This window comes from Cottoperca gobio, chromosome 14, assembly GCF_900634415.1.
Source record: "Cottoperca gobio chromosome 14, fCotGob3.1, whole genome shotgun sequence".
Taxonomy (NCBI): Eukaryota; Metazoa; Chordata; class Actinopteri; order Perciformes; family Bovichtidae; genus Cottoperca; species Cottoperca gobio.
This window is the reverse complement of record NC_041368.1, coordinates 9,211,731-9,239,678: the sequence shown is the minus strand read 5'-3', so window position 1 is coordinate 9,239,678 and position 27,948 is coordinate 9,211,731. Positions and strand designations below refer to the sequence as shown.

General features: G+C 42.0%; 1 protein-coding gene across 3 annotated transcripts; it reads right to left on the bottom strand.

Annotated features, from left to right (window-relative positions):
* Nucleotides 1-794: 794 nt before the first annotated feature.
* On the bottom strand, nucleotides 795-23,707 carry LOC115018664 (pecanex-like protein 3). 3 transcript variants are annotated; one of them, XM_029447786.1, is made up of 36 exons: nucleotides 23,322-23,707; nucleotides 21,839-22,326; nucleotides 20,605-20,813; nucleotides 20,408-20,513; nucleotides 19,986-20,025; nucleotides 19,723-19,818; nucleotides 17,682-19,436; nucleotides 16,743-16,872; nucleotides 16,254-16,423; nucleotides 15,444-15,501; nucleotides 15,194-15,335; nucleotides 14,880-15,037; nucleotides 14,552-14,705; nucleotides 13,821-13,853; nucleotides 13,519-13,690; nucleotides 13,076-13,186; nucleotides 12,862-12,953; nucleotides 12,624-12,733; nucleotides 12,121-12,226; nucleotides 11,916-12,008; nucleotides 11,670-11,820; nucleotides 11,032-11,176; nucleotides 10,486-10,663; nucleotides 10,194-10,302; nucleotides 9,962-10,091; nucleotides 9,806-9,864; nucleotides 9,502-9,717; nucleotides 8,670-8,923; nucleotides 8,234-8,464; nucleotides 6,578-6,681; nucleotides 6,342-6,489; nucleotides 6,023-6,253; nucleotides 5,551-5,825; nucleotides 5,293-5,462; nucleotides 4,512-4,918; nucleotides 795-3,883 (listed from the first exon to the last, which is right to left on the bottom strand). In XM_029447786.1, the coding sequence occupies exons 2-36, from the start codon at nucleotides 21,989-21,991 to the stop codon at nucleotides 3,731-3,733; spliced, it is 6,849 nt and encodes a 2,282-aa protein (XP_029303646.1). In that variant the 5' UTR covers nucleotides 21,992-22,326; nucleotides 23,322-23,707; the 3' UTR covers nucleotides 795-3,730. The 3 variants fall into 3 exon arrangements, with proteins under 3 accessions (XP_029303646.1, XP_029303648.1, XP_029303647.1); XM_029447788.1 differs by having other exon boundaries at nucleotides 23,362-23,707; XM_029447787.1 differs by having other exon boundaries at nucleotides 23,478-23,707.
* Nucleotides 23,708-27,948: the final 4,241 nt, after the last annotated feature.

Below are 27,948 nucleotides of genomic sequence, written 5' to 3'. Positions count from 1 at the left end.
AGATAGATCTATATCTATCTATGCCAGAAAAAAGTCATTGTAATTTTCCAACAATAGCATGTAATACAAAATGTCATAGTATGACATGTCACCTAAAAAGCCATGGCATACTATGCCATAAAACATTGCATTATAAATTATGTCATAAAAAAGGTACATGTAATAAATTAGTGGTGTGGCTACAAATAGCGTAAGTTATGTGTAGCAGTCCTTTTGTAATGTCGTTCTGGTGCTGTGGAGAACCTCACCTGCATTTCCGTTATCTAGGTAGTTTAATCCAGGCAGAAAGAGACGCCTTCAAAGTGATATCAAGCGGCAGTAAATCAGTCGGTGGGTCAGAGATTGGCTTGTCCTTTTCAGATCACGTCAAATTAAGCAGCATTCCATAAATAAAATACAGAATCCCACTATGCGACTACACAATAATTAAATTCACGCCAACTTTAGCATACAACCTCTTTGGACAAGGAACAAGCAACAAAATGGCGTTTAGGATTTCTCAGGGCCTTAATTGTGACTACAATTATATTAACCCTCGCTGACACCTTAGAATTATTTTAAAGTTTACATGTCTGCATCAGTGGCATCATATTTCAAATAATTACTGTAAACTGAGTCAGAGGTTAAGAAGGATAATTGCTTGTTAAACACTACTTTCTGGCTTTTAACCAGATTCTTTTTCCTGTTTAGAATATACAGCAGTCAAAGTAGCACTACTGCAGTGTCTATATCTATTTTGAAACCTTGTAAATTATGTTAAAAAGGACAAAAATTAAAATGATGACTCACAGCAGTTGATTTGCAAACGATGACACAAAAACCTTTAATTTAAATAGGAGAAAAAAGAAATCACATAAAAAAAAAAAACTGTACATAACATTGAACATCGACTTAAAAGTTCTTAAATAAAAGACCCCCCTCCCAAAAAAACTAAAATAATGAAACGATAACAAAGTGGGATGGTGTATGATACATTTTGTGCAAAAGAAGTATTAAATTGATTCTTCCCAAACTGCACATTTCAATGTGAAGAGTGCCTCTCTCCACTCAGCTCTCCCCTCTGATGGGTAAACACAGGAGTCCCTCCCCTAAACCTCAAAATAGTGTCTTAAATGTAAAAGAACCCAAAATCCAATAATAATAAAATAGATTTATATTTTAAATATATATTTATATACGAAACATGCTGTACATAATTTCAGCGATTAGGAAATCCCTTTTGTTGACACCCAGGTCTGTCTGTTAACTTGTGCTTTCCACACTCCCAGCTGCGAAAAATAAAGTAAAAAAACAAAAACATTACTCCCTGTTGATTTGGATACAAGATGAATGATAAAGGAAAACAGCACTGATCACAAAGTCTCTGTTTTTCCTGAGTCGAGGGAGTTACTAATGTGTTTAGCGAGGAATACTGACACTTTCCACCTGTCGCAGCTTCTTCACAGCCGAGACTGACGGCAATATCACGGCTGCTAAAAAGACATTTTCTTTTTTTTAACGAGAAAAAAAGCTTTATACTGTGTGTCCCTTCTTCAGATGTTGTAAGAAGCTGAAGGTGGGGGGAAATAACAGCTCTGCAAAGATAAAGCAATTCAACAAATATGTTGCTTTAACAGCTTTCGCAACATATTTTAACCCATAGAGAGCAAAACGTTGTAAAGAGGGCCATCTTTTCACTTCAGTGTGACCCGGTACTCAACCTGCCTCATGACTGACATTTATTTTTTTATCTTCCTTTTAAAACAAAAAGTCTTCCTGCAGAAGAAGTCAATTTCTTTCCCATTATAGACACTGAGAACGCTGGCCTCCCTTTCAAATTTCCTCAAGGGCAACACCGCTTCTAAGAGATAATTTGGTGAAAAAACTAGCACACAAGGCAGTCTTCTGTCACCACCATTAATGCTATAGCACAAGCTTATTTCAGAATCATTCAACCACTGCAGACAACACATGGGGACAAAGCCTCTGGATTTGGAGAAACATTTGGGGCCGAATTTGGTCTACTTCAACCATGAATCAGTGTTTACAATTATTTTCACAGTGGTGGAACAAAGAGAGTGCAGGAGTGGGAAAGAAACCAACTTAAAATGACTTCTCAGGAATACTTCCAGTTATATTACACAAAAAAAAAAAAAAAAAACAGCCATTGGTGAGATGATACAAATGTGATGACACCAAACAAATTGAGGGAGGGGTGGGAGTACAGTTGACAGAAGGCAGATTTCCAAGTCGATACATCATCACACCATATTGACAAACCCCGTTAAAGATATCTGTAAGACAATATTAATCAAATAAATATTCCACCTTTGCTTTCAGTATTTATTCAACTTTGTTTATCTCCAACTAAAACGCTGGATTTGACTGTTGTCGAGACAGCAGTAGTAGTGGGTATATTAGTAGTAGCAGGAGATGCAGAAGCAGTAGTATAGTAACGGGAGGGGCCGTACTGCAGGCAAAGAAAACAGAGCTCCCCGCACAAAGCAGCCCGGGTCCCTTCTATCAAGAAAGTCATGAGCTGAGTGGATCTGATCAGAGAGGGCGTCATTGATCGCTCATCCAAAGAAAACAAACTTGGTGCAACTGAAAACACTGAGGAACTTGTGATTCTTCAAGTAAAGTAAAAATAAAAAAAAACATTCCACTCACCAAAAGAAGAAAAGAAAAAGGCTTTAAGTTTCTAAACACTCCCAGTTTGTAGGTTTGTGATCAACACAATTTTCACAGATTGGAATCACCCTGCACTTGATCCTGATCCATGGGCACCAGCTCTGTCCGAACTCATCCCACGTCTCCATGTTGCTCATTCAGGACTCGTGTCCAGGCCTAAATAGACTGTAAACTAGCGGTTTAAGCGCCACATGTTGGCTGGGACGGAAAGGAGTTTTTTTTCCCCCCTGAAACTTGCTCCAAGACAGAACTGTTGAGTGTTGATGTTGTCAGGCACCTCTGTGGGAAATAGGCCAGAGGATAAAGATGACATTTTGTGTGTGGGGGGTGTGTGTGGGGGGGTGGTTAGGGTTAGGGTTAGAATATGTATGTACAGGGAAGAAGAAGCGAAGGCTCCTGAAACTGATCAATGTGTACTGTTAAATATTGTTTGACACGCAACTGTAGGTCCGGTGAGGATGGTATAAATGGGGAAAAACAAAGCAAGGCGTATCGTGGTTTCCACACATCCTTCACCTGCACATACAGCAACATACCGTAGGATCGTTTTTTTTTTTTTTTGATTGGTTATGCAATCAAGTGAGACAAAGTCAGAGGCAATCCTCTATTCTCCAGTATATAAAAAATAATCGACCCTCAAGCAAAATATCCCTTATAATAATTGCACTGGCCTTTCTGACCTGTCACTACTGTCACAACCAGAAGGTTGTCCATAGAGACACTGAGTGCCTTTGTCGGAAAAACAAAGTTACAAAATGAGTACATTATCAGGAGTCATGATGACAGCTGACTTTGGAATAAACAGGTTAGCTGAAATCATTTCATGATCTGACGTGCATCAGTTCAGCAAACCGTCAGATGTTTCACTCCTTAGGCTGAGAAGGAGCGGGGTGATGTGAAGAACCAAATCCATCCAGTACTGCAGGTTGCACTGACTTAGTAAAACGAGGGTTGATGGAAGGTGGATTGAGTCTGGTCTGAGCGGGTCAGGCCCGGTCCAGATTCCACAGCGGTGTGCTTTCACTGCAGAGCATGTCACTCGGGGTCTCCCAGTGCAGACTCAGCGCAGGTGCTCAAGTAAAGGCAGCTCTGTGGATTCCTCTCGGGGGGTGTGGGGGTTCCCTGTAGTTAGCAGAGTTGGATCCATCGCCTGAGTGGCTCCCAGAGGATCTTGTGTCAGTCTTGCCTCTTGTAGGGGTGCAGGGGGAGTAGGCTGTGAAAGATTAAAAATAAATCAGCACTTTCACTGAAAAACATAACAAATTTGTCAACAACTCAAGTTGATTTGGGAATACAATTATCACCAACATGTCGCAACTGACCAAGCAGGAAATGAAAAGCCAATCTAATGCTGCTTATAAATAGTCAATTAAAGAAATTAACAGCAAAGCAGCAAAAGCTGATCACCGGTAAAATCGCTGTGTGCTGGCTGTGCCGTTGTTTCCTATGGAGTCAGCGGTGCCGCCCGACGAGGCGGAAGCGCTACTCTTGAAATTGCCACAGAGCGCTGCACTCCAAGTTCAAATTATTTAAACTTTGACCTCGATTGCCACCGACCTGTAAGCTGTATTTAAGTGGCACAGGCAAACAGGCGAGGTAACCAAAGAAACTAAACTGCTGTTTTCAGCACACGGTCCTGCGCCCGACCTTGCGGTGAGCACAGAGAACATACCCCATCATGTGATGGCAGCTTTAGAGGTGTAGTTGTACTGACCCCTAAATGGATATCTGTATTTCTATGATTAGGCCTAAACTAAAAAAAAACAAACACACATTTTGTCCTATGGGCTGGACAACTAAAGTTACACATCAGTGAACAGTAAAAGCAGCAGCCTTCTCACCTGTGTGCGTATGGTCTGTACTGTTCCTCCTTCCCCCTCCACTGCAGCTGGTCCATTAAAGCCCTTCCTGCCTGAAAAACTCCACTTGCCAAAGTGGCTCTCATAATGTAGTCCACCGCCCTGTCCGAGGCCAGCCCGCTGGCCTGCTCTGTGGCCAGAGTTCTCCAGGAGGCTCGCTGGGCAGAAGCGCTCTGGGCCCGGCAGAGGAGGTGGAGCCAAAGAGCTGCTGAAGGACAGCTGGGAGCTGGACAGGTGCTGGCCCAGGAGCCCCTGGATGGAGGTTGTACGCTGTAGGGATGTGAGCAGTCCTGCCTCCATTCTGCCCTCTGATTGGCTGAGCAGAGCTAATGGAAGAGGCTGCGGGTGGTGAGGCCAGCTATGGGTTGGACCTACAGGGTTGTCTGTACCTAAGATAAAAAAAAAAGCCATTTCATTTAGTCATTTATACTTAAAAAAATAATAACTTTTATTCAGTTTGAAATCAAGCCATTCAAAGGCAGGGCATGAAGTGCTTCTAATAAATGCATTAATGGAGTTAGGTCCATAAAGGCATTTTAAATGTTCTAAGTGCCCTGGAGTTTTCTGTTCTTTTCCAATGTGCACTTCAAACAAACTTTCGGAATCCAAGAAGTCCAACCAAGTGTTCCTACCCAAACCTTTTATTTTCCAGAAGCACGCTTTGTTGAACGTTACGTCATCAAGGTAAATAACAGAACGGTGAAACCAGTTCTAGAATAACTTTCTAACTGTATTGGTTTAGAACAGGTCTAAAAGTTCTTACCCATGAAAGACTGGAGAGTAGTGATGTGCGGCTGGGGAAGGCTGGAGGCTGGGGTACTATGGGTGGTGTGAACAGCTTGGTTGGTGGAGATGGAGGTAGAGCCGCCTCCGCAGTCCGAGTCCTCAATGTTTCCTCCGCTGTTACAGCCAGCGCCACAACCTTTCTGTAACCTGCAGAGAGGCAAATAATACGGTAACATCTCTGTCCCCTGAAATACTTTGTGCATGTGCATTATCAAATGGAGTCCAAAGCACATACCTGTCCCAGCTACTGATGAGCCAGGAGTAAATGTTGTGTGGGCTGACAGGTCCTCCCCACACAGACCGGAGCTGGTTGTGCCCCCCGGCGTACGAGGTGGTGAGGGGGGAGACGTAGATGGGGTAGCCGATGGGCTGGTCGCATGAGGAGTTGATCATATTCCTCAGGGCTTGTTTGGCGTTCTGAATGCTGCCACGCTCTGGGTTACGGTTGCGCAGAAAAACCAGCTCCTGTTGTTGCCCCGCCCACAGCCCACGCACACACTCTCTGTTCACCTGTAAGGAGCGGCACAAGGAGGTCAGTGGGGAGAGGGAGCGGACGGGCTGAATATTAACTAAATCCTGATCTCGTCCTGGCTGGGAATAGCATCCTGTACATAAAGCAACTGAATTGCATAGAAAAATAAACAACAAATGAATCAAACAAGCCAGAGATAACGAGACACCAAGTAATAAAGAGTAGGAGCTGTGACCTTGATGACTCTGAAGCTGAGGAACCTCTTGTTGAGCATGATGATCTTGTACTCGTCGCTGCCGTCATCCATGATGTGGCGCAGTGCCAGCAGTGAAGGCATGTTCGCTAGAATGGCGCTGCGCCACACGGGGTCACCCTCGTGAGATATCAACATCTTCTCCTCATTGGCAGTGATGGCGTCATACAGAACCATAGGATCCTCATACTCATCTGGAGATGTGAAGTGGTCCTGGAGGAAATGCAGAATACAGAGTTGTTTTCAGATCAGGAACAAAAACATCATGATTCCAACCTCCAGGGCTTTTTGCTTCTTCTACCTGATGCAATTTGAGGGACATCCGCACTCCCGGTGCCACGACTCGGTTCAGCAGGTCCATATCTGCAAACACCCATTCGTCCCTGGGAGACGTGATGCGAAAGTCTCCCTTGAAGAGCGCATGGAGGCCATAGAGAAACGGCTCCAAGCTGTCAAACAGATAAACAACAACTCCTTCATATTGGGTAGTGACAGGTGGTGTTAGCCACATAAACAAACAGGGCGGTATGGCCTTACCTTGCAGACATGCTGTGGGAGGCTGTGCCCAGAGCTCGTCTTCCCAGGATACACAGCCCAAAACAGAGGTTGACAAGTGGAGAATCTCTTTCACAAGTCACCGGCTACAACACAACAGAGAAATTAAGATACAATATTGTAAATGTGTTTGTTCTACAAATACTCCTCAGGTTGTACCAGAATTCAGTTTAAAATAAAACAGTCTTTTTTTGTCTCTTGGTTTTAGATTTTTGCATGAATACAAAAAAAAACAAAAGGTCATGACCGAAAGAACGAGATCACGGGTACAAGCGGCTGAAATGGGTTTTCTCAGACGGGTGGCTGGCGTCTCCCTTAGAGATAGGGTGAGAAGCTCAGCCATCCGTGAGAGACTCGGAGTAGAGCCGCTGCTCCTTTACGTTGAAAGGAGCCAGTTGAGGTGGTTCGGGCATCTAGTAAGGATGCCACCTGGGCGCCTCCCTAGGGAGGTGTTCCAGGCACGTCCAGCTGGGAGGAGACCCCGGGGAAGACCCAGGACTCGGTGGAGAGATTATATCTCCTCTCTGGCCTGGGAACGCCTCAGGATCCCCCAGTCGGAGCTGGAGGATGTGGCCCGGAGAAGGGAAGATTGGGGTTCCTTACTGGAGCTGCTGCTCCCGCGACCCGATCCCGGATAAGCGGTAGACGATGGATGGATGGATACAAAAAAAGCCTAAAAATACTTTCAGAATTGTTTCTGCAGAACCCAATCACTTCTCTCTTCAAATGTTTCTTTACTATCTTTCTCGTATATACACTGTGTGCACAATTATTAGGCAAGTGAGTATTTTGACCATTTTCATGCATATTTTCCAGCTCCAAGCTGTATAAACTTGAATGTGTATTGGATTTAAGCATATCAGGTGATGTGTATTTGTGTAATGAGAGAGGGTGTGGCCTTAGGAGATCAACACCCTATATCAAGGTGCGCATTATTATTAGGTAGCTTCTTTAACCTCAGGCAAAATGGGCCAAAAAAGAGATTTAACTGACAATGAAAAATCACAAATTGTAAAAAGTCTTTCAGGGGGATGCAGCACTCTTGAAATGGCTAAGATATTGGGGCGTGATCACAGAACCATCAAATGTTTTGTTGCAAATAGTCAACAGGGCCGCAAGAAACGTGTTGAGAAAGAATTACGCAAATTAACTGCCAAAGATTTGAGAAGAATCAAACGTGAAGCTACCAGGCGGCTGTGGCTGCACAAAACGTTGATCGTCAATAGATCAAGAAACTGACAGACTCCATGAATGGAAGGCTTGGGACTTATTGAAATGAGGTCACTGATTTATCTTTTTTTAAATGTCAGAAAAGTTTATTTGTACATTTTGAGTTGTTTGTTATTCTCACTTTAACAGATGAAAATAAACAAGTGCGATGGGAAAGCTTTTGTTTTTCCTTTAGTTGCATAATAATTCTGCACACTAAAAGTTGCCCAATAATGGTGCACACATAGATATTCTCCTAAGAAAGACAAAACCTCACTTTTGCTTTCTTAAATATTTTAGGTTTATTAACATTTTGGATTGACCGAGAGCGCTGTAGTTGTTCAATAATAAAATGAATCACACACACACACACACACACACACACACACACACACACACTTCTGGAGTAACTACTGGGGAGAGTCTAACCGTTTGACGCCTGCTGTTGCAGTACTGAATCCAGTCCAGGTAGACCATGCAGAATGAGGAGGGGGTAATGCCGGAGGCCCTGTGGTCATAGTCATCATCGATGTTCAGGTTGAAGGTGGGGTCACTGTCTACGTAGTTAGGCCCGATACAAGGCCGTAGAGCCTCCTGAATCGTTTCGTTAGTCAGCCACTCTTCCATCTTAGAAGATCGACTCACATAGTAGATGATGCTCTGTGCGACGGAACAAACACATTACCCAAAAATTCAACAATCAAGCTCTTAACATCAATGTCACGGGTTACAGTCTGACTGCGTGAAAGGCTTGGATGCAAAAGTGTGTGAACATTTTACAAAAAAATAATAGTTCAGTCCGATGTCAAGTTTTAGCCAGAAGCAAACTAAACAAAATAAAACAGGACTTTGGTCAATGGCTTACCTTCACATAGTATGTGATGAGGATCTTACGAAGGTCGAATACTTGTAACATGGAGGCTGCATTGTTGTCGCTGATGCTGTAGCCCTCTAGTACGTACTTGGTGGCGGCCACCTCCCAGGCAAGCCAGCGCTGTCCAAAGGCAGCATTGAATGACAACATGTGGGGAAGGTGACCAGGTTCACAGCAGCAGCAGCCCTCGTCCTCCTCCACCCCCTCTGTGATGGCCTCTACCTCCCTCTGCTGACAGTAGGTACCTGGACAGATGTGAAGCACATGAGGATCAGCTGCAGAAGCAAAGAGCTTTCCTGTATATACTTGTGAAGTGTCAATCTCTTTAGGCACATTTACATTCGACGTGACATAAAAGAGCGTTCCATCATTGTACTCGACTAAATACAAGAATAAAACATCTGTGAGGATAAAAATAATACATTTTAAAATAACTCAGATTTTATTGTTGGATTATAAAGCCCTGCTTTGTCGTCAAGTGACATCTTTAGAGAATGACTCACCACATCCATCTTTCTTGAACAACCTTAAAATAAAGCCCCAGCAATCAAACTGATCCTTTTCTTTAGGAAGAATAAAAATATACTGTAACAACTGGCTAATATTAAATAGAAATGAACAAATAAAGGGTTGTTAGCTAGATTTTGAATACTATTCACTGAGCTACAGCGGCATGATCGCTATAAATAAATTCTATTCTGCGAGGAGACTTGACAAATACCCAAGTGACACGTTCAAAACAGCAGGTAAACAACTCAAACTGAGCTCAAGCTACAAGCTACAAAAATGGTCAAACCCCATCATCCCCCTCCCTGCTGCTGACCTCTGAACTCCAGACCCCTCAGTTGGAAGGTGACCAGGCCGTTTCCGATCTCGATGATGTGCACCAGAGCGTTGAGGTAGTCTGAGGCGAGGATGAAGCAGTCGCCTGTGGTGTAGTTGCCCCAGCGGCCGAGCAGCAGGTCTCCGCACAGGCTGTGCTGCAGAGATCGCGTCAGGTGCTCGTAGAAAATAGAGTTCAGATTGTTGTCATCGGCACCTTTAAGACAGTCACCATAACATCAGGGCAAAAATAAATACGAGCCGAATAGAGAGGATTAGATAGTGAGACGAGAGTTATAGCATACCTGGGTTGCGATCTAACTGAGTGGCCAGTCTGGTGTTGGAATGATCGACCCGCTTGGTGCTGCGAACATGACACACTGGCATTAGCACTGAATGAAAACGCTTTATAAAATGTCATTTTACATTTGAACACTTTTTTCCCCCCCTCAAATACATACTTGTAGTCTCGCTCCCAAAACTTTACAGGTCGGGTGTAAGAGGTGACAAACACGGCGCTGCCCAGGACAGGATTGAGAGGGGTGGAAAAGATGGCAGAAAAGATGGCCTGAACAAAAAGAACAGCAGAGTCTGGAGTAACACGAGTTAAGGACATTGTCTGTTTTAGATTGTAGTATACAGTAAAGTGGACACTACACTACAGTTATTGACATAAATCAAACAGAAGGATACGGGGCACGGCAAAGGGTTGGGCGAAGGCGTGGAAGGCTGAGCCCCAGGTGATCTGCCAGGGGGCGATGTAAGTCAACACAAAGCGCAGCTTGTACAGCAGGTCCCACATCTGATAATTAAAAGAAAAAATGTATTCAGAGCGCGACACAGACACTGTGTGATCTGTCAAGAAGAGAAGTTAAATCCTGCTTTTCAGCCAGGTGTTAAATTACTCTTTAAGATGCTAAATAACTGCTTCTAGAGTAGAATACAATTGAATTATTGAATAATATTTTAGAGAGTGCATCTTAACCTTGCTGAAGAGAATGGACATGAAGTAGTAGTCGATTAGGAAGGTCTCTGAGAAGTGTGGATAGTCAAAGTGGAAGAAGAGTGTGGTGAAGCACAGCGTGACGTATTGCTGCGACGGGGCACAGAAGGACGAACGCAGCAACTTCATGCCTGCTACTGAGATGAAGAGAGATTGGCTGCTGGAAAAAATACATAAAAATAATCAGTGACACATATTGATATAAACGGCTAAAGCCACAGAGTAAGGATGACATGAAATCACCAAACCCAGCTGTAAGCCTGTGTGTGCTGCAGTTTGACAGACTGGTCTACAAGTTGAAGAGGAAAAACAAAACGAGAGAATATATTTCATGCATCTCGTGCTGCTGAGCACAACCTGCAGGGAGCGATACACCTGTGGGGTGTTTCAGCAAGTCTATTCATTTTATGTTACACACACACACACACACACACACACACACACACACACACGCACACACACACACACACACACACGAATGATTTATGGCTGTGAAATAGTTTGCCGACAGAATGAGGGAAGGCTTACTAGATGTCCAGCTCTTTATGGTTCTGGCCCACACTTTGAGCTTCTGTCGTTAGGGAGTTAAGCACCACAGCGGGGTAGATGACATATTTCTCCACACACTGAAGCCACGCATACAGCTTCTCAAACCACATCAACTGAGCAGCATCTGGGTCAAACAGAAAGCAAAACAAAATATTACACACTTGTAGAGGAGATCCACGCTCTAAACACTAGCCCCCCCCCCCCCCCCCCATCACATTCCCTCGGAAGCTTTTCACAGCGATGTGTCTATTGTAGCGCTTTTAGATTTAATTCAGCTACTTAAGCACTATTGATGTTGTTGAGGGTTGATTTGTTGAGTAGAGTCCATCAGTGCTATACAAAAGACACAGCTGTTTAATCGTTTTTAAAATAATGACACAGTTGCTGCAATCTGTAAAGCTCCCGTGCAGATGTTTGAGGTTGGGTGTTTTTCTCAAGAGCACTTCAACTAGATATCTTTCCGTTTTTCCATTTACTCCATGCAGCTTTTTCCAGGGGGGGGTGGAGGGATGTCCCAGTTGTTCATATAATAGGTTTTCTTCCTATAATTTAAAGATACTTCCCCCTGCTTCTTTCGGTGTATTTGAACAAAGATAAAACAGCAATCAGACACTCACCTCGAACCTCAAACTGACTGTACTCTCTGGAGCGGAGCACAGGGTGAGCCAGGCAGAACCACGGAAGCTGCTTACGGAGCTGGGGCAGGAGATAGTGCGTAATGAAGCCTACAACTCCAGCCAGGATGTACAAGACATAGCTAAGAGCAGGCTGTGGATCAAGAGCAAAAAAGAGGAACATTAGCAGGAAGACTTAAATGAGAAATGTGTTGTGAGAATAGGATCAGAAACCTTGCTCCGACTTACTTGAAGAGCGATGAAAACTGTGCTGGCACTGATGGCGAAGGTAATCACAGCCATGAGGAGACACACGACGAGGTCTGAATGAAGAATCTCTTTCTACAAAGAGACAGTGAGAAGGCAGAAGGCTGTTAAAAGGCCGACACCATGAAATCAAAAAGAGAAGCCGTTACACTGCAGTCTGTGCAGGCGAGGGAGCAGTGATCTTTACCACGGAGTTACGCAGCTTCTCAGGAAGAGGATCCTTGATCTCCACAGAGGGTTCTTCTGGTGTTCGGTTCGCCAACTCTGGGAATAATTTAGACCGGACCAGTGACCTGATGTAAGAAGTAAAAACATACAAAAAGGAACCGTTAGGTGTATCATCAAAGTCTACACAGGCTGGATCGTGAAAGCAGCTCGTCAGCAGAAACACTTCTCTGCGTAGGTCGCTCGTGTTTTTTTGGAAACGCTCAGAGATGCGTAAAAAACTGAAACGCCTCATGTGTTGACAAGCCATGAGACACTACTTCAAAATCAACAGTTTTTTTAATTTATTTTTTAAACAGGGTTGATACTAAATATAAGACTCTTAAATCAGACTTTTTTGCAAATTGCTTAAAAAATATAAACATACTGCATTTCATATTTGGGCTTTTAATCTATCGTGGATGTAAAAACCTTTGCAACGATAACATCGCTTATTATTGACGATGTGAAATAAGAAATACTGACCACAGGATGGTGGGGTCACTGCTTTGGCGGCTGAGGTGGTAGGACAAGGCCAGGAGTAAACCACAAAACACAGAGAACAGTACTGGCACATGGGCATCCCCCCAAGGTGCCTAATGTATAACAAATAAACAAAGCAATATTACATTAAGACCTATGTACATCAATTCCTTCTTAGATCAGAATCTCTGAAACAGGAAGACACCTCTTCGTGCATGTAGAGAGTCTCTGTTCCACTTACGTTGATGGCACCGAGGCAAAATCCATACAGCAGGGAAGCCCCCAACACGCTACGTATGAGGCTGAACAGAGAAGAGAGGGGGCTGGTAGTAGCTGAGGAAAGAGACACAGGACATTTTTTGTTTAGGTTCTTCCTGATCTTCTCCAAGTCTTAAGATGCTATAACATTTCTCTCTCTTCTACACATCATCCCGCCTGAGCAGACATGCTCTTACCAGTTCCACCGAAAATGTGCATGTCGATCTGCTCCAGCAGACACATCACAAAAGTGTTGACCTGAGGTAGCAACCCAAACAGGAAAATGACCGGGAAACACAAGGAAAACACTGTTGGACAAAAAAAAGAGAGAAAAGAAAAAAAAAAAGATTACGCTGGAAAAGCGATCACAGAAAACAACTGAATCTATCATCTTTGTAAAACTTTAACATGTTCTGTCTGTCGTTTCCATGGGATGGATTAGTGGTTTTAAACTTTGTGGAGAGATTTAGCCGGGGTTATAATGAACATGTATTTCTATTCATGCTATTCTCCTGTTAAACTGCCACTCCCAAGACCAAATATAGACATTGTCATGGTGTTGACAATCTTAGTGGGAGTGGTGACCTGGACACCTAGTAGAAAACTGAAACTGATACTAAAGTCGTGTAAGAAAACTAACCAATGAGCATATCTCTGACACAGAGCAGGAAATGTGCAGAGAAGAAGGTGACGCCGTAGAGGGAGAAAGGTTGCAGGCTGCCAAAGCGCCCTGATTGGTCAAAGATCCAGATCATCACACAGCACAAGCAGAAGTAGACCGGCCGACTGTACACGATGATCCAGTTATGACCCTGGAAATAACAGACAAAAAGACGAGCCACATTTACACTACAATAACAAGGTTGCATGTATTGTTTTAGTTTGTGTTTTTAGTACATTTTAGCAACAAAAAAGAAAAAAGAAACTGTAACCGGTACTCACATGCATGGGAGAAGCCGCATCTGGTTGTACACTCTGAAACAAACACAGGGAGTTTAAGCTTCACATATAGTTTGCATTGAAGAAAAGCAAACAAGCAAAAATAAATAGTGAGACAATAACACACACACACACACACACACACACACACACACACACACACACACACACACACACACACACACAATAATATGAAGCACATATTATGTTGTATACAGTATTTAAAACCAGTATGAATACTGTATGGAAAAGACTAATGTTACTATTTAAAGCTGGGCAGACCAGATTTTTTAACCGTGAATCCCTTATTATTATTATTATTATTATTACTGGAGCAGCGTTTTACATGTTGTGGCTACTGTGGTCTTGAAGGAGGATGCACTGTGATACAAATAAAACTCATGGCAATTAGGTCATCTTCACAGCCATCTGTGGGACCATTTCTTTCCCTTTAAATAATTACATGCAGTAACAGTGACGTTCTCTATTTTTTGTCAATGTTTTTAGCTGCCATCTTGTTGGAATAAAACATTACCGTCATTGTCAATGGACAAATCCCAAACCAATTTGAGAGTTCTGTGTTTAATTTAAGTCTGTGTCGTGTTGTTGGTCAATCAAACCGTACAGTGTAAACAGTAGCACAGAAGCTTAGGGCTGCCAACTCATCCGGGGTGGAAAAGGCGTCCAGATAAGTAATAATCCTTTTTGCTACTGTAATCCTGGAGGTAACGTACCTTCAGTAAAGAGTACTGGCAGCTAGCGATAACCAGGCAGAACTGGAAGACCCAGATGTCCCTGAAAAAGCCCTGGAACAGCAGTAGGAACCCCAAGAAGGCCACCAGACTGGCCAGCACCACAGCAAACACGTTCTCTCCCACACGCCGGTTCCTGGCAACAGAATGCAGAGAAATCAATATTTGGACAACTTAAAAACAATGTTTTAACTCCACTGTTTCACTGCTTTTCACATCACATAAAGATATTAACATGAAAGAGAACTTATGGACATGTAATACACAACTTGATTACAATAAGGGACCGATCAGAATGTCATCTCTCTACCTGTCCAGCAAGGCCAGAAGAGCCAGTCGATCATATCGAACCCTCAGCCACTTTCCGGGCAGCACCCAAAAGCGATAGTACTGTTTGGGTTTGGCTTTCTCCTCAATCATCAGAGTGTTTTCCTGGGACTCTTGCAGAGACTCATGATCCAGATCAAACTAGAGACGAGGGGAGAAATGTGTGATTAAGTCAGAAGAACAAACAACAACAAGGATCATGTGTCATAGTTTCCTCTGAGGTAGAGAGTCTTGACTTCTTTACATGACATTTCTCCTTTGAATAATCTGCCACATCAAACATCAAAGACTGCTAACCTCAGGCATTTCCAGAGGCACCCTGCGCACCTGCATGCCCTGTAAAACCACAGGTCTTGGCTGCAGCATGGACAGGACTGGAGCCCCTTCCTGGACCTCAGTAGAGGTGAAGCTCGAGGATTGGGACTGTCTCTCCCGTTCCCTGCAAGCGTGACATATTCAGGCATTAATTGTAGCTTTAGTCATGACTTTCTCACAGCAAATTAACGATTATAGTCTATCGGAAAAAGGGGAAAACTTTATAACTTACTGAACTGGGTCCTCATATCCACCTCCAGCAGGTCCGAAGGTGTAGGACCGTTTAACTCCTGTTACACAACAAAACTGTAAATAATCTGCAGACACATTTGTAGAATTAACAGACAACACATTTGTGCGATTGTATTCCCCCCCCCCACTCAACTTTACTGATTTGATTGCATATGCTCAACACATAACAGAACATAGAAGAGGCAATCTTGATGGAGAACAGAAGAAGAAGAACAAATTAAAGTGTAAAAACATATAGGTGTTTTTAATTTTAGATACGCTAGTCTGGCGTAGTCTGGCCAGGTAGCGAGCATTGTGCCGGGTCTGTAGTTTGAGGTCGTTTTGTTTGTTAAAACACATCATTCTTTCCCTTGAAAAGATGTTAGAAACTTTACTAATCTATTCCTTATAAATGCCTACATTTAAAAAGGAAACTGTACTTTTTTTATTTATTATTTATTTATTTATTTATTTATCATAGCACATACCAACGACTGTAACTGAAATAAAAAGCAGCTCTTTATAAAAAAGGGGGCTAAGGGTAGTATCGCCTAGGCTCTCAAGATTCCAGGAAGTCACTGCCAAGAAATAGTTCCTCACACAACCCCCCATAAAATCACAACTTCGTCGTTTTTACACTTCAGTTTTTGTAATACTCTTTAAAACAGAGCCAGGCAAGCTAATGGTCTCCTGGCTGTAGCTTTATATTTAAAAAAGGACAGACATGAGAGCGTTAGCAATTTTCTTATTTAACCCTTAACATGAAACAGAATAAGCATCATTTCCCAAAATGTTAACCCCACTGACTCACCACCCTCGTCGTAGAAATAGTGCACTGCTCCCTCTGATGTGTCGTCGAAGGTGGAGGCCTCATGGATGCCACTGCGGGGCAGCAGGAGTGAGGAGGCGAACTGTAAGGCTGAGGGAAGTGTGCGGGTCCGCGAATGAGAGGAAGTCCGAGCCCGTTGAAGGTCCTGAAGGCTACAACAACATAAATGTGTTGAATAATAATGTCTAACATTCTATTAAGAATTTTAAATCAGTCCTGCTGAGTAGTTTAAATTAATATTTGATCATTCAATACTCCAAAACTTGCTGAGAATATACATGTTTATGACAAATCGCCAGAAATATTTCCCCTGAATTGAATTAGAATGACTAATGATTACATCCATCAACTGTAAACGTGTAGATAGCTTTGACTACTGCAGAGATGGTTGGGATTTAGGCAAAGTAAGGCAGAGGTGAGATGAGGTAAGGCATCATCTATAACCCTCTCAAGTGTGCTTAATCGACTAACCTGGGAGGGGATCCCATGGTGGACGGGGGCGGTGTAGGGTTGCTCCCAGCATTGTGTCTCCTGCGGATGGCCTGGGTCCTCTTAACACTGCTGACTGAGTCGTGTTTGCCCCCATCCTCTGGAGCCATGGCTGGAGAAGGGTTATCAGTTACATCAACGCAGCGGTTTATATTACAGTGTCAATGTACAGTACACTATAGAAAGGCATGCAACACTAGCACCATTTCTGGACTTTACTTTAGCTATTTTAACATTTGTATTTATAAGTAGTTATACAAAGCCTGTGTGCAGTGGTGACTTGTTGCAACTGGTTCAGATACAGCTGCATGGCGAAAATTGAGTATTTGCAAGATGCACAAAAAACTTTAGGCTAAAAAGGAAGATAAGTTAGATGATAGCTGACTATATTAGTGGCCTTTCATTGTCAAGTCAAGAGGTGATAATGTCTTTGTAATCTGAGGCCTAATACTGTAAAACAATGATTAATGATTTTTTATAATATTGCATCACATTGTCATTGTTTTGTTCCTTATTTTGCAGCTTTATTTTGCTGTCATCTAATTTATTTGCTCTTATCGGTTTTATTTTATCGCATGTCATGTCTTGTCTTGACTCTGTATGAATGTGTGTGAATGGGTGAATGACATGTGTTGTAAAGCACTTTGAGTGATCGTAAAGATTGGAAAAGCGCTATATAAAAGCAGTCCATTTACCATTTATTGCATCTGATGCAAATTCAAAACCAGATTGTTTTTCTTGTAAAATGGACTAGGCTACAACTGCATTTTGTTGTACAACCCTGTGTTGTGGAATGACAATAAATTATCCTTGAATATTGAAAACATCCCAGGATTCTGCCTCGACATGAACCAAAACCTAGGAAGTTATAGAACAAAAACAGACAGTTTGGACACTGATTAGAAGGTCAAACCAACTCACCTCCTCCCACAGCTCCCTCTTCAACCAGCTCTTCTGCCCTCCAGCCCATCTGGTTGCCAGTCCAAGAGCCTCCAAGAGAATCCAGCCGATGATGATGAGTTCCATGGAAGCCGTCATTATGGATGGTGTGGGCTTCCAGATCAGACTTAGAGATGGTAAGAGTGCGAGGTGCAGGGGTGGAGGTGGAGGGCATTGTAAGCAGAGTAGAAGGCAAAGCCGCTGTATTGCTCTGGCCTGCACCTGCCCCGTCCATACTTAGCACTCTTGCATGAGTCTTAGCACTAGCAGTGCTAGAAGAGCGCTGAGCAGCACGAGAATGTGAGGCGCCAGCAGTTTCAGGTAAATCCCCTTCCCTTGGAGTGGGCAGTTGAGAAGCAGCGGGGAGCGGGGACGTTATGCCAGTGTTAGCGAGGTCCGGGGAGTAGCAGGAGGTAGAGGAACTTGAGTCGTCATCATCATCGTCATCATCATCATCATCATCATCATCATCATCAGAGCTGTATCGGCGCTGAGAGCCCAGACTAGAACCAGCGCTCATGTCACTGCCATCGTCATCGTCGCTGGAATCCTCAAACAAACTTTCACTGTAAGCCTTGGCGCCCAGTCGACTGCGCACAGGGATGTAATCTCGGTGCTGTCTATGATTGTGGTGACGCCTGTAAGAGCCGCAGTCAAAACTACTGCTTCCTGCTCCAGCTCGCCTTCGTGGAGCTTTCCTTCGGCCTGGCCTGTGCCCCACACTACTGCCGCTGGCCCGCAGCAGCTTTAAGTCTTTGGGGCGCACAACCTGCTGGGCTTGCAGAGCAGACTGGTCAGACAGTAAAAAGGGGGTAGAGGATACGGGCAGAGCAGGCTCAGAACACACTAGACCCAGGGCTAGCCCTGAGGGCACGGAATTGGCCTGCCGAGGCGGGGGTAGCGGAGGAACTGGGACATTCCTGTCTAAATCACAAACCTCCGAGTGACCACTACTTGAAGGGGAAGAGTTCTGGAGAGGACGAAGCTGTGCAATATCACAGGGTACAGGGGACAAATCCTCTCCCTCAACAAGTGTCCTGTCTAGCCCCTGGCTGAGGTAGAAATCTTTGGAAGGGGAGCGCAGTAGAACACTGTCTGACAGGTTGTCTGTATCACTGCCACCCTGTCCTCCTGGATCCTCTGAGGGCTTGGGCACGTTAGAGCCCATCGCTGGTGCAGAAGCCTGTCTATCTGCAGGCCGTGGCTGGCTGGCTGAAGGACTTTCCAGCTGAGTGGAATCAGTTTTTTCACTGCGGTAACTGCTAACCGTGCTTAGCGTCTCACGGTCTGTGGTGGCTCCACCTGCACTGAAACAGCTGTCCGTGGACCCGGCAGCCAGAGCTACCCCACTGCGGCTGCCTGGGTGCTCAGTCCCCGGTGCAAACGCCACAGGGTCAAGGCCCAAACCCAGGAGATTTTCACTGAGCTCCTCACTTAAGCTGCTCTTTATAAGGGGGCTAAGGGGAGTATCCCCCAGGCTCTCGGATTCAGCAGAGGGGCCGAGGGGAGAATAAGTGCCCAACCCATTGTCCCCAGGACTCTGTTGTTCTGGTAACTCCTCCAATTCCTGAAACTGTTCTTTCTCGCCTCCATCTTCTTGACTGGAGGGTGAAGGGGGGATAGACAAGCAGTCTCCATGTTCTCCATAGCCAGCTGACATTACAGACACTCCCATGAGACCTGGGAAATCTCCTCCCAGAGCAGCAGCAATGCAGGACTGAACCACACTGGGAGCCCCTGTACAATAAAACAGACCAAAAATCAATTCAAATGGACGACAATCAGATTCAAATGCACTTTGAAAGGCTATATACACACTATTCCGTTATTATACATTTGGATGCATGCACTACCATTCATCCTGATGGACAGTTTTAGAGGCATGCCTACAATGGGGTCTCAACAGTATTGTTATGGTTATAGCCTGCTCGCCTGAGCAGGACTCGTTTCCATACAGGCAGGATTAAATAGTGTTCAGTGTGTATGATGCTGGTTTCTGGTCACTGAATTGTAACAAACTTACTAATGGTGTCCTGAGACCTCTGGCGTAGGATCTCCCGGTGAGCTGACGTAACAATCACATTATTGCTTCCTTGCTCCCGCATCAGCTCTTTGATATCTGATGTAAAAAGGAAAGAAGTCACTCAAAAAACTGTTCATATTCAACACAGACTAAACTCATAGATCTGACGCTTAAATGTAATTGTTAATACATCATATAAGACTGTTTCAAAAACTAAAACCTGCCAATTCTGGTATACAGTGTGAAAACATTCAGATACTTACCCTTGGTGCCTCCTGTATCTTCCAGCTGGGGCAAGAACTCCTGAACAATAAGGACAATTTAAAAAGAAAACAAACAAAGAGAACAGTTAGTGCATTAAAATGGTTAATATATATATATATAATATATAAATAAATATATATATATATATATATATATATATATATATATATATATATATATATATATATATATATATATATATATATATATTTTTATATATATTAACAAGGTCATCACAACATTAGATCTAATAACCTTGGCCCAGCAGACAGGGGAACTACAACATTTCTAAATGACTGTTTGAGGCATACTTGATGTAGGAATTAAAAAAATTAAACATGTTCTAACAACTAGAATGAGAGAAATGGTTGATGTAGATAAATAAAGACTGCATGCTACTATAAAATATGGTAATCCTCACAGACACCTGGTTCAATCCAAACAGAGAGTGCTGGGAGCTACAGCGCACCGGGGGTGTCGAGTTGACCTTCCGAAACACAGTCATCTCTACACCAACATGACTATCCCTGTGAAGAAGTTACACATACAGAAGTGTAAAAGGATTTAGGATGTCACATTCTTGAGATCTCATAAATTGGTCAGAAAACATCTTCTTACCTGTGGCGATTCCCATCATGGGCACCTGAACCTTCATCTCCTTCTTCGGTCTTTGGGGCTTCGGCTGTGAGTGAGGCATTCTTCTTCTCTACAATCTCCCCAAGGTCGAACATAGTATGAAGCCGGTAGTTCACCACCTTAATGGCTGTGAAAAAGACTGCTACCACAGCAGAGTACACGCCTGCAACCACCAAGCTTGGAGGAAGAGCCTGACAGGGAGTGAAAAAGACAGACTAAATACAAAAATGAGACAATGCAGTCCACCTAAAAGGAGCGAGTGTCAGGAATTATTTGACAATTTCTGGCGACCTGTAAATCCCAGAAATTCTTTTTTTTAAAACACAGCGATATGTACGGATGGAAGCTAATGTCCATTGCTCCGAGGAAGCTTTCAAACAACTGTATTATAAAATAATGTCTTACCAAAGAAGCTAGAAATGAGTCATTCACTACATTTAGACATTCAAACGACTATGTACCATAGAATTTAAAAGGTTTATTTTAGATCAGTTTTTTCTCTTTTCTTTTTTTTAAAACACTTTTTAAACAATGGTCTTATTTAAAAAGATTTGGCCGTTCCTATTGGCGACTACGCAGCAATTATGCAACACAAGGGAGAGCACAAGCCAACCATACATGTTCAGGCTGATTTTAAACAAATCCACAGTTTTTGTTTAAGAACACTTAAATAATGAAAACACACACTGTCAGTTGCAAATGTACGTAAGATTGTGCAGACTACCCTGCTCCAACTATTATGACTTACTGATGTTTTGCATGAACATCATTTTTACAATTACAACTGATGATTGATGCATTTCCTTTCAGTTTCACTTTTAATGACTGGGTTAAACTGGGGAACTGTTTCTAACCTGACCAGTTGTCTGGCTATTTGTGTTGCTTGCCCTAATGTACCCCAAGAAACGGCTGCCACCCAGATCTCATCATGAAGCTGGTAGCTTAATGTTAACACAGCTCATATTAATGATGGCTAAAAACACGATATCAAGACTGTTTAGTTTTCCTTTAAATGCCACCTCATTTTGCAAATGTTGCAGTATTGGAACTGGATCTTTCGAATGTTTATTTAGTCTCTCATATAGTTTGCATTGTTAGAGAACTTAATGAGGTAATGCCATGTGTTAACCATATATTGCATATAAATTGTTTGTAAAGATGTGTGCCTGAATTTACTGGTTCTTTCATATATTTGGATACACTTGCAAGTACTTACCATGTACAGCAGAAAAGGGAAGGCCAGGAGAAATATCCAAAGGTAGAGATGGAAGCAGTTGGAGAACGTGCTCTGATGTGGGTCCACATACCAGCCTCCTGTGAGTGAAGCCCACACACCCTGCCGCAATATCTGAAGAGCTTGAGAACCCATCTCCACCGTCAAGTTCAACAAAACGCTGAAATGCTTCTTCCGAGGCCGTAGCTCAAAAAACTGTGCAGCAGTTCGAGCCACAGTATCCCGTGTCTAAGATGGCACTTCCATTGGGGATGGCAGGTTAACCAAGACTGTTTCATGAAGGACAACAGTTCTGTGTCTTGGATATGTACACTTCAGTTGAGGTCAAGAGTCCTTGCATATTCTAGTGCCAGTATGTCTTCTCTCCCTGCATTGACGCTGTCACACTCTAGCCTAATTCTTGCTGGGAAATCAGGAGTGTGACTTTTTGGCACCTTGGTAACCCACTGAATGTATGAGCAAACATTCATCTGTAAGAAAAATAAAAACTGGTTTGGTTCTCATATGCAGCTACATTTTAAACATAGCAATAGGTGGAAAAATAATAACTGCTTTGCAATAACCCATTCATGAAACTACACTGGAAATCACAAAAAAGGTTCAGATGTAACTCAACTGTCCACATATCAAAAGATGAGCAGCTTTTACAGTGTCTTTAAATTTGTTTTACTTTAGGTAGGCTACTTCCGTAAATTCCACATGATGATTGAGAAACTGTAGTTTCTCCTTGATTCCAGCTGATGTTGAAATAATTTAGCAAAAAGATCACAATATAAATTAGATCTAATTTTTGTGGAGTAACATTTTTTTTATCATTAATAACTTTAGATCACATACATTATCATTTGACCAGCTACTATAATAGAGTTGTATAATTTTTTAATAATCACTAAAAGCACAGGTAAAGATGACTTAAACTTAAACTGACGTTACAGTGATTACAATTAGTTTATCAGTCTTCTAACCAAACCAAATCAACAGGGAAGCTACATCACATAGTGGCTATACCAATCAGACTTCAGAGAGGATGACAGACCTTATAACTCCCTATTCTCAAGTCCAGGCCAATGTTGTGCTAACTAGATTAAGTTTTCTGATTGACATTAGCAAGCTAGCAGACAATTTAGCCTAGCTCACGAATATCTATGCATTTATGCTCGGTAAAATTCAAGCACCAACGTCTTCAATCACCGCGGTGAATATAAAACCATGCACGATAGCAGCAGCACACTACTGCAAACTGACTGACAAACATTAAACATCATTAGACTGTTTGACGCAAGTAACTGGCTAATGCTAGGCCGCATATATCAGCATTTTAACCTGGGTAATGTCCCTATCGTTAGCTGGGTAAATGTAACGCCAGCCGACAACAACAAGTTAGCTTAACCGCTGATCGCTAGGCGAATGTTAGTTGCTCGTCATTAGCTAATGTTAGCTTGGTAGATTTGATAATAGAGCTCACAGTGAAATGTTTTCCACATTTGGATCCCAGCAAAGCTTACAATTAGCATTAGTTGCCCAGCTTGCCTCATATCCTCCTTCCGCATCCAGTCCTTGCAAAATCTCAGAGCTTTCCTTCTCAGGATGCTAGCGAGCCTGTCCAAAAACTGTAGCTTACTTTTTGTTGGCGCTGGCTAACTTGTCTTTTTTCTCTGAAAGCCCTCCATCCTCTTTGGCATTACAGGTTGACAGACATGCAGCGGGAGCGGAGGTCCTCTCTCATTATGGACGACAGTTGTTTCTTGGTATAAACGGTGCCTATGTTAAAATGTTTCAACAAGCTAGCCAACTGGATAGCTAGCGCTAGCTAACAACTAGTTGACACACACGCACGGACGTACGCATGCACGCACGCACAAAGAGCGATCAAGCGAGGGAGAGAGAGATTCCCATGGCGCTGATTGGCCGTATGCGGTGACGTCATGGGAAGGGTATTTAAGAGAGACATTGATGTGAATTGTAGTTTTTGTTATGGATGTGCAGTTGTGCGTTTATTTCGACATTGCCCAATTGCGAACATATGTTTTCTGGAAAATATAACTGCTTTTATTACTGAGAATACTAATGAGATGTGGCTTATTTATGAGGACGGTGTTGTGTGTGTCTCCTGGAAAAGAATACACAGAAATGTGTATAGAACAATCTTATTATTTTATTGACTAAATTCCATATTCATAAATGTTAATTCATAGTTAAGAAACCATGCTGTCTTGCATTTAGCAATTAGTGGAAACAATACATTCTTTCAATTAAACACTCTCTCTTAAAAAAAAGAAGCAATTAAAACCGTAACAGCTTGTATTTTGTTAAGAATCTTAATATAGATATATTCACCAGTGCTCAGTGAATGCTATTTGATACAATTTAAAGTAAAACATATGTATCCGAGTGTATCAGCAAAGTGTAACAAATATAAGAATCAAGTTGGCACTTCTACAAACCAATTCTGGACATTCCCCAACCTCCATTCATTCTGGACTTCTGTGTTTGATTTTTACTCTTTTACTCAAAAGCATTTTACAAGAAATGGGAGCCCGACCTCCTTGTGGCTACGAGTGACACTGCTCTGAACTCCGGGAGTGTGTGACAAATGTCCAGTGTACTGCCCTTCATTTGAGATGTGGCTGAGAGAGCTGGACGAGATCCTCCATTGAGAGAAGCTTGAATTCAAGAATGCAGGAAGGAGGAGAGTGTTTGATAAGCCATGGGGACCTGTGTTGAACTATATGAGGTCTGAGGAAGGGTGAAGGTATGGGATGAATGATCGACAATAATAATCCTGTAATGATGTATGTGCTAATTTATCTGTTTCTTTCCTATTGCTCTTTTGATTTGGGTTTTTGTATCCTAACATGCACTTTTACTCCACAATAAGTTTTTTTTTTAAAGAAACATGGAACAATAGGACCAAGACTGTATTCAACAATAATTAATATTATTATTATTATTATTATTATTATTATTATTATTATAAAATATTCATTAAAAAAACATATCGTTATATGATTGATGAAAAGATTCATATATATTTTCAAATAAAATGCTACATCAGAGACTGTAAAGCTATCGCATACAATAAATAAATGAATAATGCACATAAAAACATATAGAGATGTAACGTAAGGTGTCCAGTATCAGCAGGGGCTGGTTTTATGAAGGTAACCTGACCTGTGTGATCATTCAGCAGCAATAATCGCAGATCTTTTTATTACAAGAAAGATCTGGGGGAAAATACCCCAAAAAGTTAAAGACATTTTGTTAATATACAGCTCCAGAGCTCTGTGTTTACCTCTAACTGAAGGTTACAGAACTCACACAAACTGAAAATCCCACAAACTCCTTGACCAGCTTGGCGCCATCCTCTGTGGGTTTTGGCAGTTTTACACAGGGAAAGGAATGATAACGCAATAAGATAATTTACCTATTTGTTGTAGCTGTGCTGCTTTTTTACAACAAAGATCTAACATGTGAAGGCATGTGCAACACTCCCTACGTCTTGTGTAGGCAGGTCCAAATTTCCTCATTAAGCTTTGGTAACGGTAAACCAAAGACAGACAGAGCGTCAAGTTTCTGGTGAAGCTCTCAGCCTGCTGTATTAAATATTCGAAAACAAAGGCCTATCAAATCACTTCATTATGCAGAGATGTATAGACAATGAAAGAAAGTAGTAGGCCTACATCAGCTGACATTGTGGTTGTTGGAACTTGACAGTGCTCTCTTTGGCCTAAACAGGTAGTCGAGGTCAGGTGTTCATGAAACACATTGAAGAGATGCTGTTATAATAAATTACATTAATCACCTGTATGTAAATCTACAGCAGGTCATTACTGAATGTTCAGGAAAGATATTCTGAACCTTCTGAATATATCTTTTACTTCAGTAAAGAGAAGTAATACCACAGTGTAAAAATACTCTGTTACAAGCTAAAGTCCTGCAATTCAAATCTTACTTAAGTAAAAGTACAAAAGTATTAGCATCAAAATATACTTAAAGTACAAAAAGTAAAAGTACTCACTATGCAAAAGAAAGATATATATAAAGGTGGGGCTCATTTCAAATACTTTATATACTGCTGGATAGCCTAATCTACTGAATAACAATATATCATCATTTATTAGTAAGAAATGTTGCATTAACAATCTTAATATGCAAAGTAACTAGTAACTAAAGCTGCCAAATAAATGTAGTAGAGTAAAAAGTACAATATATTCCTCCAGATGGTTAGATATAAAGTAGCATAAAACGGAAATTCTCAAGAAAAGTATAAATATCTCAAAATTGCCAAAAAAACATTGTAAGATATCGTTATATGAGGAGACGTTAACTTAAGTACAGTACTTGAGTACTTAGGGTACATCCCACCACTGCCAGATTTTTAGTTTAGAACCAACAATGTATTTAAATTTGTTACAACCTTGAACCTAAAGTATATTTTACAAAAAGCGGTGTATACGCTCAGAAATAAGGATAAACTACAGGGCAAATACTTACATTGTGAAGAAAACCTGGTTTGGATGTTAGGGGAACAGAGGTAGGTCATAGCGGATGTGACATACCGTTTGTCATTTGGGCTTCTCTTGTCGTGGCTGTTTTGTTGAATTAGGCTTGTGACATTTCGGCAATGCTCAGTAGTGGCTTCTCGTGTCCTGCAACCACCCTCCTTGATACCCAATGTCAGCACAGATCAGACGTAACCTACAACAGACCTGCACTGACACCACACATCACTTAGCCCACAGGATTGTTCCCCATCAGTCTCAACACAAACAGGCTAATAGGATAGGTGACCCTGCTAGCTTGAAATACAATCTCTCTGAATTCTTGTCTTTTGTGATAAACTTCATCAGCTTTCACAGAATAAATAATGGCTGCTGTAGTGAGGGCAACTAGAGTCTATACATCACTCTGGTGTTCAGTGATGTGGAGTTAACCTTTATCTCCATCTTACAGTTCCTTGTGTTTTCAGCAGGGGGGAGTCAAACATCACAAAACACGTTACTGCTGAAAAAGCATACAGCTTATTGTTTCACTCAAAAGATGGTCGAAGATGTTATGCGGAATGTTTCTTTGTTGTTGTTTTTTACTAGAAGTAATCAGCAAGTCAGAAGATTTGACACAATTTCTGCTGTAAAGAATGAGCTACATATGCTGACACATACTGGATAACACTTTTAAAAATACGGATTCATGTGCTAGTTATAAAATACGGTCAATGTCATTATTGGTATGGTATGTCACTCTGTTATGGCTGATGTTCAATACAGTATCTAGACTTGCTCTACATACATATTAAGGAAGTACTCCAGCAATTTAGTATTGCACTTTGGTATATTTGCAGGAGACCAATGTAAAAGAAAGGACAACCAACATTGATGCAACAAAGGTTGTTATATCTCGACTTTCTAATTCCCTAATATGGGTCAAGCTCCCAAAAACAATGGCTCCTTTACTTCCCATAATACAATGTGATGATCACTTTCACAACAAGGTTCAAATGGCTTGATAACATTTCCTTTAGTGTCCAAGTCAGCCTTTATAAAATATTTTCTTTTTAAATAGATGCCTGAATTAGACAGCAGAAGGTAGTGTAATGTGCAGAGATAAAGCTGAAACATTTAGCTTTATAATAAATAATGGACATCCAGGCATCACTAACACACCAAAACCACGCAGCGCCTAAGTGAGGAAGAGAGAAGAGTAGAGAGAGGAGATGATGATGAAACTCCAGTGTAACACACATTTTAAAAACACATGCACCTGCAATTTGTGTGAAACGCAAATTTCTTCATGTTAAACATGTTAACACATCTTATTAGCAAAGTATGACCATTGTGAAGTTACTTAATTCACTGTGTTTCTTTTATCCCAAAAAGATTCCCAATTCCCAAAGCTTAATCACTAGTAGACAGATTAGTACATATCATTTAAAAGAAAATGTAGCTCCATACCCACGATTGTTACCTGAACCCATATCAGTTTACTCTGAAGTCCCCTGACCTTGAAACTATTTAATTTCTGTCAGTAATAAAAGGCAAATAAAATGCATTTTCTTTGTGAATCTAGAAGAAGCAACACACAACACATGTGTG

Coding starts and splice junctions, on each gene's coding strand:
- LOC115018664 (XM_029447786.1), bottom strand. CDS start 21,991: ATGGGTTCTCAAGCTCTTCAGATATTGCGGCAGGGTGTGTGGGCTTCA. Junction 11,821..11,915: donor CAGTTTTCATCGCTCTTCAA/GTAAGTCGGAGC, acceptor CTTGATCCACAG/CCTGCTCTTAGCTATGTCTT. Junction 10,092..10,193: donor CCAACCCTTTGCCGTGCCCC/GTATCCTTCTGT, acceptor GTGTTACTCCAG/ACTCTGCTGTTCTTTTTGTT.